We start from the raw sequence: 12,420 nt of genomic DNA, 5'->3' as shown, positions 1-12,420 counted from the left end.
TCAGGAGTTCGAGACCAGCCTGCCCAACATGGTGAAACCCCATCTCTACTAAAAATACAAAAATGAGCTAAGTATGGTGGCGCATGCCTGTAGTCCCAGTTACTCAGGAGGCTGAAGCAGGAGAATCACGTGAACCCAGGAGGCAGAGGTTGCAGTGAGCTGAGATCGTGCCATTGCACTCCAGCATGGGCAAAAAGAGCGAAATTCCGTCTCTAAATAAATAAATAAAATTAAATAAAAATATTCTTTAGCAGCACATGGTGGTGCGTGCCTATAATCCCAGCTACTCAGGAGGCTGAGGCAGGAGGATCACTTGAGTCCCGGGGGCAGAGGTTGCAGTGAGCCAAGATCATAACACTGCACTCCAGCCTGGGCAACAGAACAAGACTCTGTCCCAAAATAAACAAATAAATAAATAGGCCAAGCATGGTGGCTCACGCCTGTAATCCCAGCCCTTTGGGAGGCTAAGCCGAGTGAATCACCTGAGGTTAGGAGTTCGAGACTAGCCTGGCCAACATGGTGAAACCCCATCTCTACTAAAAATACAAAATTAGCTAGGTGTAGTGGTGCACACCTGTAATCCCAGCTACTTGGGAGGCTGAGGCAGGAGAATCACTTGAACCTGGGAGGCGGAGGTTGCGGTGAGCCAAGATTGTGCCATTGCACTCCAGCCTGGGCAAAAAGAGCGAAACTCCATTTCAAAAATAAATAAATAAATAAGTAATAAAAAGATTTTTTTAAAAAAAGAAAATATCCTTATTTTTTAGAGATGCATACTTAAGGATGAAATGACATGCTCTACTTTGAAAAACATTTTCAATAAGAAAAAAATAAATGAGGCCAGGCGTGGTGGGCTCACACCTGTAATCCCAGCACTTTGGGAGGCCAAGGCGGATGGATCACTTGAGCTCAGGAGTTCGAGACCAGCCTGACCAACGTGATGAAACCCCGTCTCTATTAAAAATACAAAAATTAAGCCGGGCGCAGTGGCTCACACCTGTAATCCCAACACTTTGGGAGGCCAAGGTGGGAGGATCACCTGAGGTCTGGAGATCGAGACCAGCCTGAACAACATGGAGAAACCCCATCTCTACTTAAAAAATACAAAATTAGCCAGGCGTGGTGGCGCATGCCTATAATCCCAGCTACTCGGGAGGCTGAGGCAGGAGAATCATTTGAACCCAGGAGGCAGAGGTTGTGGTGAGCTGAGATCACACCATTGCACTCCAGCCTGGTTAATAAGAGCAGAACTCTGTCTCAAAAAAAACAAAAAAAAATTAGCCGGGTGTGGTGCCAGGCACCTGTAATCCCAGCTACTCAGGAGGATAAGGCGGGAGAATCGCTTGGATCCAGGAGGTGGAGGCTGCAGTGAGCCAAGATCATACCACTACACTCCAGCCAAAAAAAAAATAAAAAATAAAAGTAAATGAAACAAATATGGCAAAATGCAACAATTGTTAAATTTAGGTGATTGTTAGCTGGGGCAGAGGGGTCATTATACTATTCCCTCTTTTCAGTATATTTAAGTATTTTTCATATAAAAAGATTAAAAAGACTTTTTATAAAAGTTGCTTACTTAGAAGACTTCCAATAGATAACCATTGTTTGAATGAATAAATGGACATTCTGTTAAAGTCACAATATTCTATACTCTTTGCAACTGTAGTCTAAAAAATCTAAATGAAAGAAAAAAATCTTTAAAAGTTATTAAACAAGCAAAATTATTAAGTGACTAACAGATACTTTAAAATACAAGTAAGATCTTAATTTTCCACAAGTCTATGGCCTTGAATTCACTAAGACTCACTTTAATGTTATTAAGTTCCTTCTTTTATAGGCAAATGGCCTAGAAAGGTTGGGGAGTTTTGTCACCATCTCAATCTATTTAAACAGAATGTCTCTATCCTGAAGGAGTGAGTTTTGGTACTGAGGGAGAGCTGGAAGGGGAGAGGAAGGAAACAACTTTAGACCAGGAAGCACTTGGAGAGGTGAGGTATGGAGAATGCCTCACAGAGCAGGGGAGCAGGTAGGGGTCAAATCAGGGAACTGATTATCTGGGGGTAAGACAAGAGAAGACAGCACTGCCAGAATGTGAGGATGATAGCAAACTGGTGACTTAGAACTAGAGCAGGGAGGCCAGGCACAGTGGCTCATGACTGTAATCCCAGCACTTTGGGAGGCCAAGACAGTATGATTACTTGATCCCAGGAGTTCTAGACCAGCCTGGGCAACATAGTGAGACCTCGTCTCTACAAATAATTAAAAAATTCACTGGGCGTGGTGGCACCTACCTGTGGTCCCAGCTACTTGGGAGGCTGAAGTGGGAGAATTGTTTGAGTCCAGGCAGGTGATGCTGCAGTGAGCTCTGACCACACCACTGTACTCCAGCTTGGGTGACAGAGTGAAAGCCCATCTCAAAAATAAAAAATAAAAAAAGAACTGGGGCAGGGGTTACCCTGGCCCTCTCCCATGATTCTTGAGCCAAACAAGTAAGGAAGCAGGGAGACACCACTGTTAGGAAAAGCCACCATATTCCCACCTACTGTCCTTTTCTGCAGGGGTAGCAGATTCAGGCCTGGGGCTAAGGAAAAGACCTCCTCAAAAGCTGAGGACCAGCTCCCAGTGGGAGAAAGAGGAGCAGATCTCCCCTGTGGCTTCTGATCTGCCTTACTCCCCTCATCTATTCTGTCCCTCAACTAGTGAGCTGGCTCAGTGATAAAATGAACAATAAATCTGGGAGTTTTTCCTGGAAAAGACAAATACGTAATTCCTCGAAAATTTAGCTATGTGCCGGGTAATTTAAAAACTTTTCCTCCAATCCTTCTAATAACCCTGCAAGCAGGGTATTCTTTTATTCTCCTTTCATAGATGAGGAAACTGCATTACGACAACAGTTAAATTGACATGCCAAAGAACCAAGCCAGAATTTACACTCCATCACCTGACTGTAATCCCATGCCCTCTCCATCCACCATGCTGCCTCCATGGTGGAGCTCTGTAATTTGTGGGCAATAAACCAATGATGTACACCCAAGTAGTTCTTTCTGGCCAGGCATGGTCCTAAACTTCAGTAAGTCAGAGACAGCATAGGCCCAAAACTACAAAGGTTATCCTCATCCTTCCCCAAACGTGTTCACAGCAAGAAAGCCTGGAGAACTCTTCACCTGCTCAGAAAGCTTCTTCACTTCCTCTAGAATGGAGGCAATAGGCCGACTCCTCTCTCTGCCCCGGGTGAAAGGAACAATGCAGTAGCTACACATGTTGTCACAGCCTCGCATGATCGACCTGGAGAAGAAAGTACCAGAACTTAGTAACAGTAGCAGGGTGGGCTGGTGTGACCCAAGGAGCAGGTCTCAGCTCCAATGGCATTATTCTTTGGCTCTGAATCCTCTTGCCACAATGCTCACACTGGACCAATCTGAGATCTAAGCACTAAAGTAGACCTTTTTTATCTTTAAAAATTGGTATCTAATCACAGAATATAAACCAAACTATAACCGGTGGGACACTGACTAGCCTGAGGAAGCACAGTGGTGAGGGGCTAGAATACATACTTACCACACTTGGACTTCCTACTGTTTTTTTGTTTTGTTTTGTTTGAGACAGAGTCTCACTCTGGTGCCAGGCTGGAGTGTAGTGGCGCAATCTCGGCTCACTGCAACCTCCACCTCCCAGGTTCAAGTGATTCTCCTGCCTCAGCCTCCCGAGTAGCTGGGACTACAGGCGCCCGCCACCACGCCCAGCTAATTTTTGTATTTTTAGTAGAGACGGGCTTTCTCCATGTTGGCCAGGATGGTCTCGATCTCTTGACCTCGTGATCCACCCGCCTCAGCCTCCCAAAGTGCTGGGATTACAGGCGTGAGTCACCACACCCGGCCCCTCTACTGTTTTTAAATTCTTTTTTCCAGACAGCCTGAATATGTTTGTACCTACTGTTTTTATGAGTATATTATCTGAACTTTTTACATCCAGACCAGAAAAAAATAAATATTATAAAGTGTGTGTATATGTGTGCGTATAGGGCAAGGAGACCCTGGATTTAAAACACAGAATTCTACATTTCTCACGCCTTCCTGATCCAACTGTTAGGTATCTAAGTTAAATCACTCTCTTTAATTCACATCCTGTATGTGAAGGCCTCAATCTATCTGAAGGAAATAATTACGGCTATGTATCAAAGATGTTCACTGAAGAATTATGTAATAAATGTTAGCTATTATTTTTACTAAGCATTCCAACAATATTATATAGCCATTAAAATAAGCAGACATTGACAAACTTTTCTGTAAAAAAAAAAACACCCGATAGTAAATATTTGAGACTTAGCAGGCTATAGTCTCTGTCCCAACTATTTAAACTTGCTTTAGTGGCAAAAGCAGCCAGAGGCAATATGTGAATCAATGGGCATGCTTGTATTCCAGTAAAACCTTATTTACAAAAAGAGGCAGTAAGCTATTTGGCAACCTCTGTTATAGAAAATTTAACGCCATGGCCAGGCGCAGTGGCTCACTCTTATAATCCCAGGATTTTGGAAGGCTGAGGCGGGAGGATCACCCAAGCTCAGGAGTTTGAGACCAGCCTGGGCAATATAGTGAGACCCTATCTCTGTAAAAATTCAAAGAAAAAATAGCCGGGTGTGGTGGTGCACACCTGTAGTCCCAGCTACTCGGGGGACTAAAGCAAGAGCCCAGGAGGTCAAGGCTGCAGTGAGCCCTGATCATGCCACTGCACTCCAGCCTGGGTGACGAGAGTGAGACCCTGTCTCAAAAAAAAAAAGTGTGAAAGAAAGAAGAGGCTTATTCCCCATCTCTTAGGCAGTGACTCACACAAAGGCAGATGTGGCACTGGGGCTTGTCTGGACTGGCATGACATCAGCATAGGTCTCGTCCAGAGAGAGCAGCACGTTGGCAGCTTGCTGGCCCGACTCAGCAACAGCCAGCAGCCGAGGAAGGTCCCGGTAGGCGTCAGGACCAGCCAAAATATCTACCGTTTTCTCTCTGTTGAGAATCTCCTCCTTCAACCTCTCAGCCATGCAGCCTGGAAGGGAAAAAGAAACAAGCACCTTTCCCCAAATTCACCTGGTGTTTAATGGCTTCTTCTTATTCCACTTTATACCTAGCTGGGATTAGAGACCAGGGAACAGAAAACTTCTCTAAGAATTGAGTATCATCCTTCAAATTTAACCAACACTCCCATCGCACTGGAGCCTGCATCTTCCTATATAAGAAAACCACAGAAAAGGGTTCCAGAGCAATTCAATTAAATGCCCAGAAAAAAATTAAACCACCAGCCAGGTGCAGTGGCTCATGCCTGTAATCTCCGCACTTTGGGAGGCTGAGGCGGGCGGATCACCTGAGGTTGAGAGTTCAAGACCAGCCTGACCAACATAGAGAAACCCCGTCTCTACTAAAAATACAAAATTACCCAGGCGTGGTGGCACACGCCTGTAATCCCAGCTACTCGGGAGGCTGAGGGGCAGGAGAATCGCTTGGAGGCAGAGGTTGCAGTGGGCCAAGATCGCACCATTGTACTCTGGCCTGGGCAACAAGGGCGAAACTCCATCTCAAAAAAAAAAAAAAAAAATTAAACCACCACCCACAAACCTTTCAAGACATGAACCATGTCTTCTTTCAACTGAAAATTACTTAGTGCTGAAATAAAAAGTATTTTGTGTCTGGAACTTACTTACCCACAACTACACTTGAACCCTTTCCCTCTCTTCTAGCCTATAATACTTGCTAAAACCTGTAAGAAATGAGTGAGCCATTTACATTGTTATCTTCCATATCCTAAAAAAAATTATGTTATTAAAGTTATAATATCTTAAAGTCCACTTTATTACAAATACCCTTTGAAAACATTTAACAGCTATTCTTGTTTGTATGCCCATGTTCATAGCACTATTATCCACAATAGCCAAAAGATGCAAGCAACCCAAGTGTCTATTAATGAATGAAGAGATATTTGCATCTACGCAAAGCCAGTTAAATAAATAAATAATTTTTCAATGAACAAACAAAATGTACTACATATACACAATGGAATTTTTTTTGTTTGTTTACAATGGAGTATTACTCAGCCTTATAAAGGAAGGAAATTCTGGCCAGGTGCTATGGCTCACACCTGTAATCCCAGCACTTTGGGAGGCCAAGGAGGGTGGATCACTTGAGCCCAAGAGTTCAGGATCAGCCCTGGCAACATAGTGAGACCCACGTCTCTACAAAAAATAAAAAAGTCAGTCAGTCCTCGTGGCACGTGCCTGCAGTCCCAGCTACTCAGGAGGCTGAGGCAGGAGGAGTGCTTGAGCCTGGGAGGTTGAGGCTGCAGTGAGCCATGATCACGCCACTGCACTCCAGCCTGGGGGACAAACTGAGACGCTGTCACCAAAAAAAAAAAAAGAAGAAGGAAATTCTGACACAGGCTACAACAGGTAACCTCATGAACCCTGAGGACATTATGATAAGCCAAATAAGACAGTCACAAAAAAGACAAAACTGTATGGTTCCACTTACATGAGGTATCTAGAGTACTCAGATTCATAAACAGAAAGTAGAATGGTGATTGCCAGAGGCTGAGGGAAGGAGGAATGGGGAGTGAGTGTTCAATGGATATGTAGTCTCAGTTTGGGAAGAGAAAAAAGTCCTGCAGATGGATGGTGGTGATGGGTGCAAAACAATGTGAATATACTTAGTGCCATAGAAATATACAATTAAAAAGGATTAAAGTGGTAATTTCATATATATTTTACTACAGTTTTTTAAATTATTCTTGGGATTTCTGAAATTCTTAGTAGATATACACCCTGAGGCTTCTACAGTGAAGGAACTGAAATGGAACAGAACATTTCAGCTGACCCTTCCATCCTCCTGCGTCAATTACTACATGGATCTGATAACTAAATATGCTCCATCTGTGTATGGACCCATCCTTAGGAGAGATTAATTTAACTATTCCACAATGGAGATACTCTGTTTTCCCATAATGTTAAATATATTAACTAAATTCTGAGACAGAAGAGGGTAGAGAGTATTTATTTTTGAAATGTCTCCAGTCATATAGATCAGAACTGCCCAACATAACTTTCTAATAAGATGATAGGCCTGGTGCAGTGGCTCACACCTATAATCCTAGCACTCTGGGAGATTGAGGCAAGAAGATCACACTTCAGCCCAGAAGTTCAAGACCAGCCTGGGCAATATAGCAAGACCCTGTTTCTACAAAAGGTCAAAAAATTAGCTAAGTGTGGTGGTACACACCTGTAGACCTAGCTACCCAGGAGGCTGAGGTGAGAGGATCATTTGAGCCCAGGAGTTGGAGGCTGCAATGAGCCATGATCATGCCACTTCAGTCTGGGCAACAGCGTGAGACTCTGTTTTAAAAAAAAAAAAAAAAAAAAAAAAAAAGGGATGACAGAGTGTGCTGGATGGAAAAATAATTGCACTGTACAAACTGGTAGCCCCTAGTCATGTGGTCATGTGTGGCTACTGAGAAGTTGAAATGTGGCTAACGGAACTAAAGAACTGAATTTTAAATTTTATTTAATTATAGGTAAATTTAAATAGCCACATGTGGCTAGTGGTTACCATATTGGTGAGGCAGACCTAAATCTTCACTTGAGCTTGCTTCAGGAGTCAAAATGAAAGGTACCCACATTAGAAATTCGTGCTGTCAGGCCAGGCACGGTGGCTCACGCCTGTAATCCCAACACTTTAGGAGGCCGAGGCAGGGGGATCACCCAAGGTCTGGAGTTCGAGACCAGCCTGACCAACATGGAGAAACCCCGTCTCTACTAAAAATACAAAATTAGCCAGGCATGGTGGTGCAAGCCTGTAATCCCAGCTACACGGGAGGCTGAGGCAGGAGAATCACTTGCACCCAGGAGGCAGAAGTTGCAGTGAGCCAAGATCTCGCCATTGCACTCCAGCCTGGACAACAAGAGCGAAACTCCATCTCAAAGAAAAAAAAAAGAAATTCATGCTGTCCCTTCAGACTCCAACTCTATCCATAACTCTGTGCTACCATGAGCCGCATTAGACTCTAGGCAGGATATACCACTTTCTAAGCACCTATTACTTCAAGGAACTATGGAAAGCCCTTTCATGAACTTTATCTCATTTAATCCTGTCACCTCTGGCAGTAAGTACAAGAATTGCGTGGGATATATAAGATTTTTTCAGATACTGGGAATCCAGCCTCTAAAGGAAACACTAGCAAATAAAGCCACAGAGTCCAAGTTTCAAAGCTGACAAAATGTGCAAATTACCAGATACCTAGAATTCCAATCTTCAGAGGAACCCGGGAGCGGGGCCGCCTTGTCTTCAAGGCTTTAAGCTGATGTAAACGGTTCCAGATGGTCTGCTCAGCCTTCTCCCTACAGAGATCAAAGGAGGCAAGACTGAACCAAAAATAAACCACGGAGGAATCTAAGAGAGTAGGACAGTGGGAAGAAAATAAAAACCACCTTCAACCCTTTAAATCAAGCTTTTCCAACCTGCAGCCCACGGGCTGCATGTAGCCAGGACGGCTTTGAATGCAGCCCAACACAAATTCATAAACTTTTGTAAAACATTATGAGATTTTTTTTTTTTGCGATTTTTTATTTAGCTCATCAGCTATTATTAGTGTATCTTATGTGTGGCCCAAGACAATTCTTCTTCTTCTTCCAATGTGGCCCAGGGAAGTCAAAAGATTGGACAGCCCTGCCTTCAATGTGTATCTACCATTTAGACTTAGGGAAGGTAGGTAGGGGGCTACCTGAAGAAGCAACACTTGCTATAATTTACCTTTCCTAAAATGACATCCTTCCTACACATCTTCAAATCCTGACAAGCCTTTAAGCCAAACTCAAAAACAATCTACTTCACAAGGCCTTCCAGTTCTCCTCTGTTGGAGAGTTTGTCCTCCCTTTACTGCCTTTCAATTTTTTTTTTTATGATTCCAGATCCTAATGCCCTTCTACTTTAACTAGATTTTTCCCTGTACTTAGCAATTTCTCCTTTTTTTTTTTTTTGAGATGGAGTCTCGCTTTGTCACCAGGCTGGAGTGCAATAGCGCGATCTTGGCTCACTGCAACCTCCATCTCCCTGGTTCAAGCAATTATCCTGCCTCAGCCTCCTGAGTAGCTGGGATTACAGGCGTGCACTACCACACCTGGCTAATTTTTCTATTTTTAGTAGAGACAGGGTTTCACTATGTTGGCCAGGCTGGTCTTGAACTCCTGACCTCATAATATGCCCACTCTGGCCTCCCAAAGTGCTGGGATTACAGGTGTGAGTAACCGTGCCTGGCCAGCAATTTATCTTTCATTTTTCTTTGTAGATACGGGGCTTTACTTTGTGGCCAGGCTGGTCTTGAATAGTTCACTGCAGCCTTGAACTCCTGGACTCAAGTGATCCTCCCACCTTGGCCTCCAAGAGTGCTGGGATTATAGGTGTGACCCGCTACACCCAGCCTCATTGTTTGATTTTTTTTGAACTAGCATTTTCTGCCAGATATTGGAGCTATTTGTTCATCTATCTTAGTTCCCATATCAGACTAGGCTCCTTAAAGCCAGGCCATGGAAGAAGGGTTCATTTCTGAATCACCCAAAGCACATAGTTGGGTGTCAAGCAGTAGAGGCCTACAGAAGAAAAATGTCAGATGAATTAATTGAGGGTATAGCCAGATATGGAAAAATTAACACTAGCATGTCTTGAACACAGAAACAAAGTGAGAAAGGAGGTACGTTCACCTCTGATGGGAGTCACCCATCTCTACTCAAAACTCTCCCCGAGCCTATGACTACATCCTACCCCGGGCAACTATATTATAAACATATGCCATTAGTTACAAAACAAAGCTCAGGAAGAGCTGAGTGGCTCAGCACATTCTTGGTTTCCTCATCTATAACAGCACCAATCACACGGGGTTGTTGTGATCATTAAATTTGTTAACGCATTACGTTACTCACTCAGAACCTGACACCACGGTACATGCTCAGCCGATGTCAGCCAGTTGTATAAAGACTATCTCCACTGTGGGAAAACTGCAAGTCCTACTGCCACGGGACCACTGGCTCATCTCCATAGACAGCCAGGCCAGGCACTGTTAGCTCTGGCATTATTACATAAAACACATTCACTCCTAGGAAAAGAACAAATTCGCACCTGATAGAGCACGTGACAAGGAGAATCACATCTGCCTGAATGGAGAGAAAGGAAAATAAGGAAAATTACAATCTTGGATATTAGCCTTATATAATTCCTGCCCTACAGCTCTTTATTATTTTTTTTCCCTTTTTTTTTTTTTTTTTTTGAGACAGAGTCTCACTCTGTTTCCCAGGCTGGAGTGCAGTGGGGCAATCTCGGCTCACTGCAACCTCCACCTCCCGAGCGGTTCAAGCAGTTCTCCTGCCTCAGCCTGGGATTACAGGCGCCCAACACCACGCCCAGCTAATTTTTGTATTTTTAGTAGAGATGGGGTTTTACCATGTTGGTCAGGCTGGTCTCGAACTCCTGACCTCAAGTGATCCACCCGCCTTGGCCTCCCAAAGTGCTAGGATTACAGGCATGAGCCACTGCACCCAGCCTATTATTTTTCTTTAACTATTTTTTTCTTTTTTTTTTTTTAATAGAGAAGGGAGTCTCGCTCACTTGCCCAGACTGAAGAGCAATAGCATAACCATAGCTCACTGCAGCCTCAAACTCCTGTCTTCAAGCAATCCTCCTGCCTTGGCCTCCCAAAGTCCTGGGATTAAAGGCATGGTGACCCACACCTGGACATTTTAACCATTTTTAAGGGTACAGTCCTGTGGCATTAAGAACATCTGCAATTTCATAACTATGCATTTTCCATGACTTTTTCATCTTCTGCAACTAAAACTGTGTACTCATTAAACAGTAACTCTCCAACTTCCCTCCCCACAGCCAATTCTTAACTTAGCTCCTTGTCTGAAGGCACACATCACCATAAAAGTTTCAAAAATAGCTGTAACAAAAGTACAACTCAGTCCCATGGTGAACACTTCACCCAAGGGAACTCTCTCTCACCAGGGGGCACCCTGCTCCTGAAACCGCACCTAAGAACTGGCACAAATGCAGAATCTTGCCCAGGTCCAGGAAACAAAGGAAATAGGAAATGCATGTACCTCTTGGAGGTTACTGGTCCGCAGGTAGCCACTCTTCTGTAAGATGGACCAGGCTATCTCTGTGTCATTCACATTCATCTGGCAGCCATAGGTCTCGAGGTATACTGCAGTGAGAGGTTGGGGGGAATCCATGGTAGACAGACAACAAGGGGTCTCATGTCTCAAAAGGTCTCCTTCCCAAATGCTCTAGAAATATCTGAGGCATCTGGTTATCCACTAAGTCCCCTATTGCCTCAATCCTAAGATAACATAAATTGCCAGATGTACCCCCAAATTAATGATAGACCTTCAGAACAAAAGAAATACCGTATTAGGCTGGGCACAGTGGTTCATGCCTATAATCCCAGTACTTTGGGAGACTGAGACAGGAGGATTACTTGAGCCCAGGTGTTTGAGACCAGCCAGGGCAACAAAGGGAGACCCTGTCTCTACAAAAATTTTAAAAATTAGCCAAGTGATACATGCCTGTGGTCCCAGCTACTCAGGAGGCTGAGGTAGAACTGCTTGAGCCCAGGAGACTGAGGCTGCAGTGAGCCATGATCACACCACTGCACTCAGCCTGGGCAACAGAGTGAGACCCTGTCTCAAACAAACAAAAAAAATACACATTATATATCCACACCAATTACAAGCCATGTTATCTTTTAAATGGGGAAAACATGTACCTGAGAATCAAGGAAATATAGTTATAAAAACAATTAGAAAAGGAAGGACTAGGCCAGGCGTGGTGGCTCACGCCTGTAATCCCAGCACTTTGGGAGGCCAAGGCCAGCAGATCACTTGAGGTCAGGAGTTCAAGACCAGCCTGGCCAAAATGGTAAAACCCACATCTCCACTAAAAATACAAAAATTAGCCAGGTGTGGTGGCGTGCACCTGTAATCCCAGCTACTCAGGAGGCTGAGGCAGGAGAATCACTTGAACCCAGGAGGCAGAGGTTGCAGTGAGTTGAGATCGCACCATTGCCCTCCAGCCTGGGAGACAGAGCAAGTCTCAAAAAAAAGAAAAAGAAAAAAAAAGAAAAGAAAGGAAGGGCTAACTGATAGTGTTCATCAGCCTGAAGGGAAAATAAGTGTAAATCCACATGTTACGCTCCTCCTCAAAATAAAGAGGTTTTCCAGCCTCTGGAAGTAGCAGCAGTGGCCAGAGGGTACATAAAGTCACAAAATTAAAATGAGGCATCTTCTTACAGTAACTTCATATTAAATGAAAGCAAGGCTATATTATGAAGTAAAACAAATTTTGTACACAGTTATAAGAATATGAATTTTACATTCTGGCAGCTTCAAACTATATT

The 12,420-nt window shown here is 43.8% G+C and overlaps 1 protein-coding gene across 9 annotated transcripts in view; it reads right to left on the bottom strand.

Moving 5' to 3' along the window:
- CDK5RAP1 (CDK5 regulatory subunit associated protein 1) overlaps positions 1-12,420 on the bottom strand; it is a 39,963-nt gene that overhangs the window by 21,968 nt on the left and 5,575 nt on the right. For all 9 annotated transcript variants that reach the window (XM_055265593.1, XM_055265597.1, XM_063633746.1 and 6 more), the window contains exons 3-7: positions 11,126-11,229; positions 10,146-10,180; positions 8,271-8,371; positions 4,827-5,037; positions 3,165-3,285 (exon numbers count right to left, since the gene is read on the bottom strand). In XM_055265593.1, coding sequence (XP_055121568.1) covers positions 3,165-3,285; positions 4,827-5,037; positions 8,271-8,371; positions 10,146-10,180; positions 11,126-11,229 — 572 coding nt within the window. The remainder of the gene's footprint in view (positions 1-3,164; positions 3,286-4,826; positions 5,038-8,270; positions 8,372-10,145; positions 10,181-11,125; positions 11,230-12,420) is intronic.

This window comes from Symphalangus syndactylus, chromosome 24 (genome assembly GCF_028878055.3).
Source record: "Symphalangus syndactylus isolate Jambi chromosome 24, NHGRI_mSymSyn1-v2.1_pri, whole genome shotgun sequence".
Lineage (NCBI taxonomy): Eukaryota > Metazoa > Chordata > Mammalia > Primates > Hylobatidae > Symphalangus > Symphalangus syndactylus.
The sequence above is the reverse complement of the archived record's forward strand: the minus strand, read 5'-3'. Positions and strand labels throughout refer to the sequence as shown.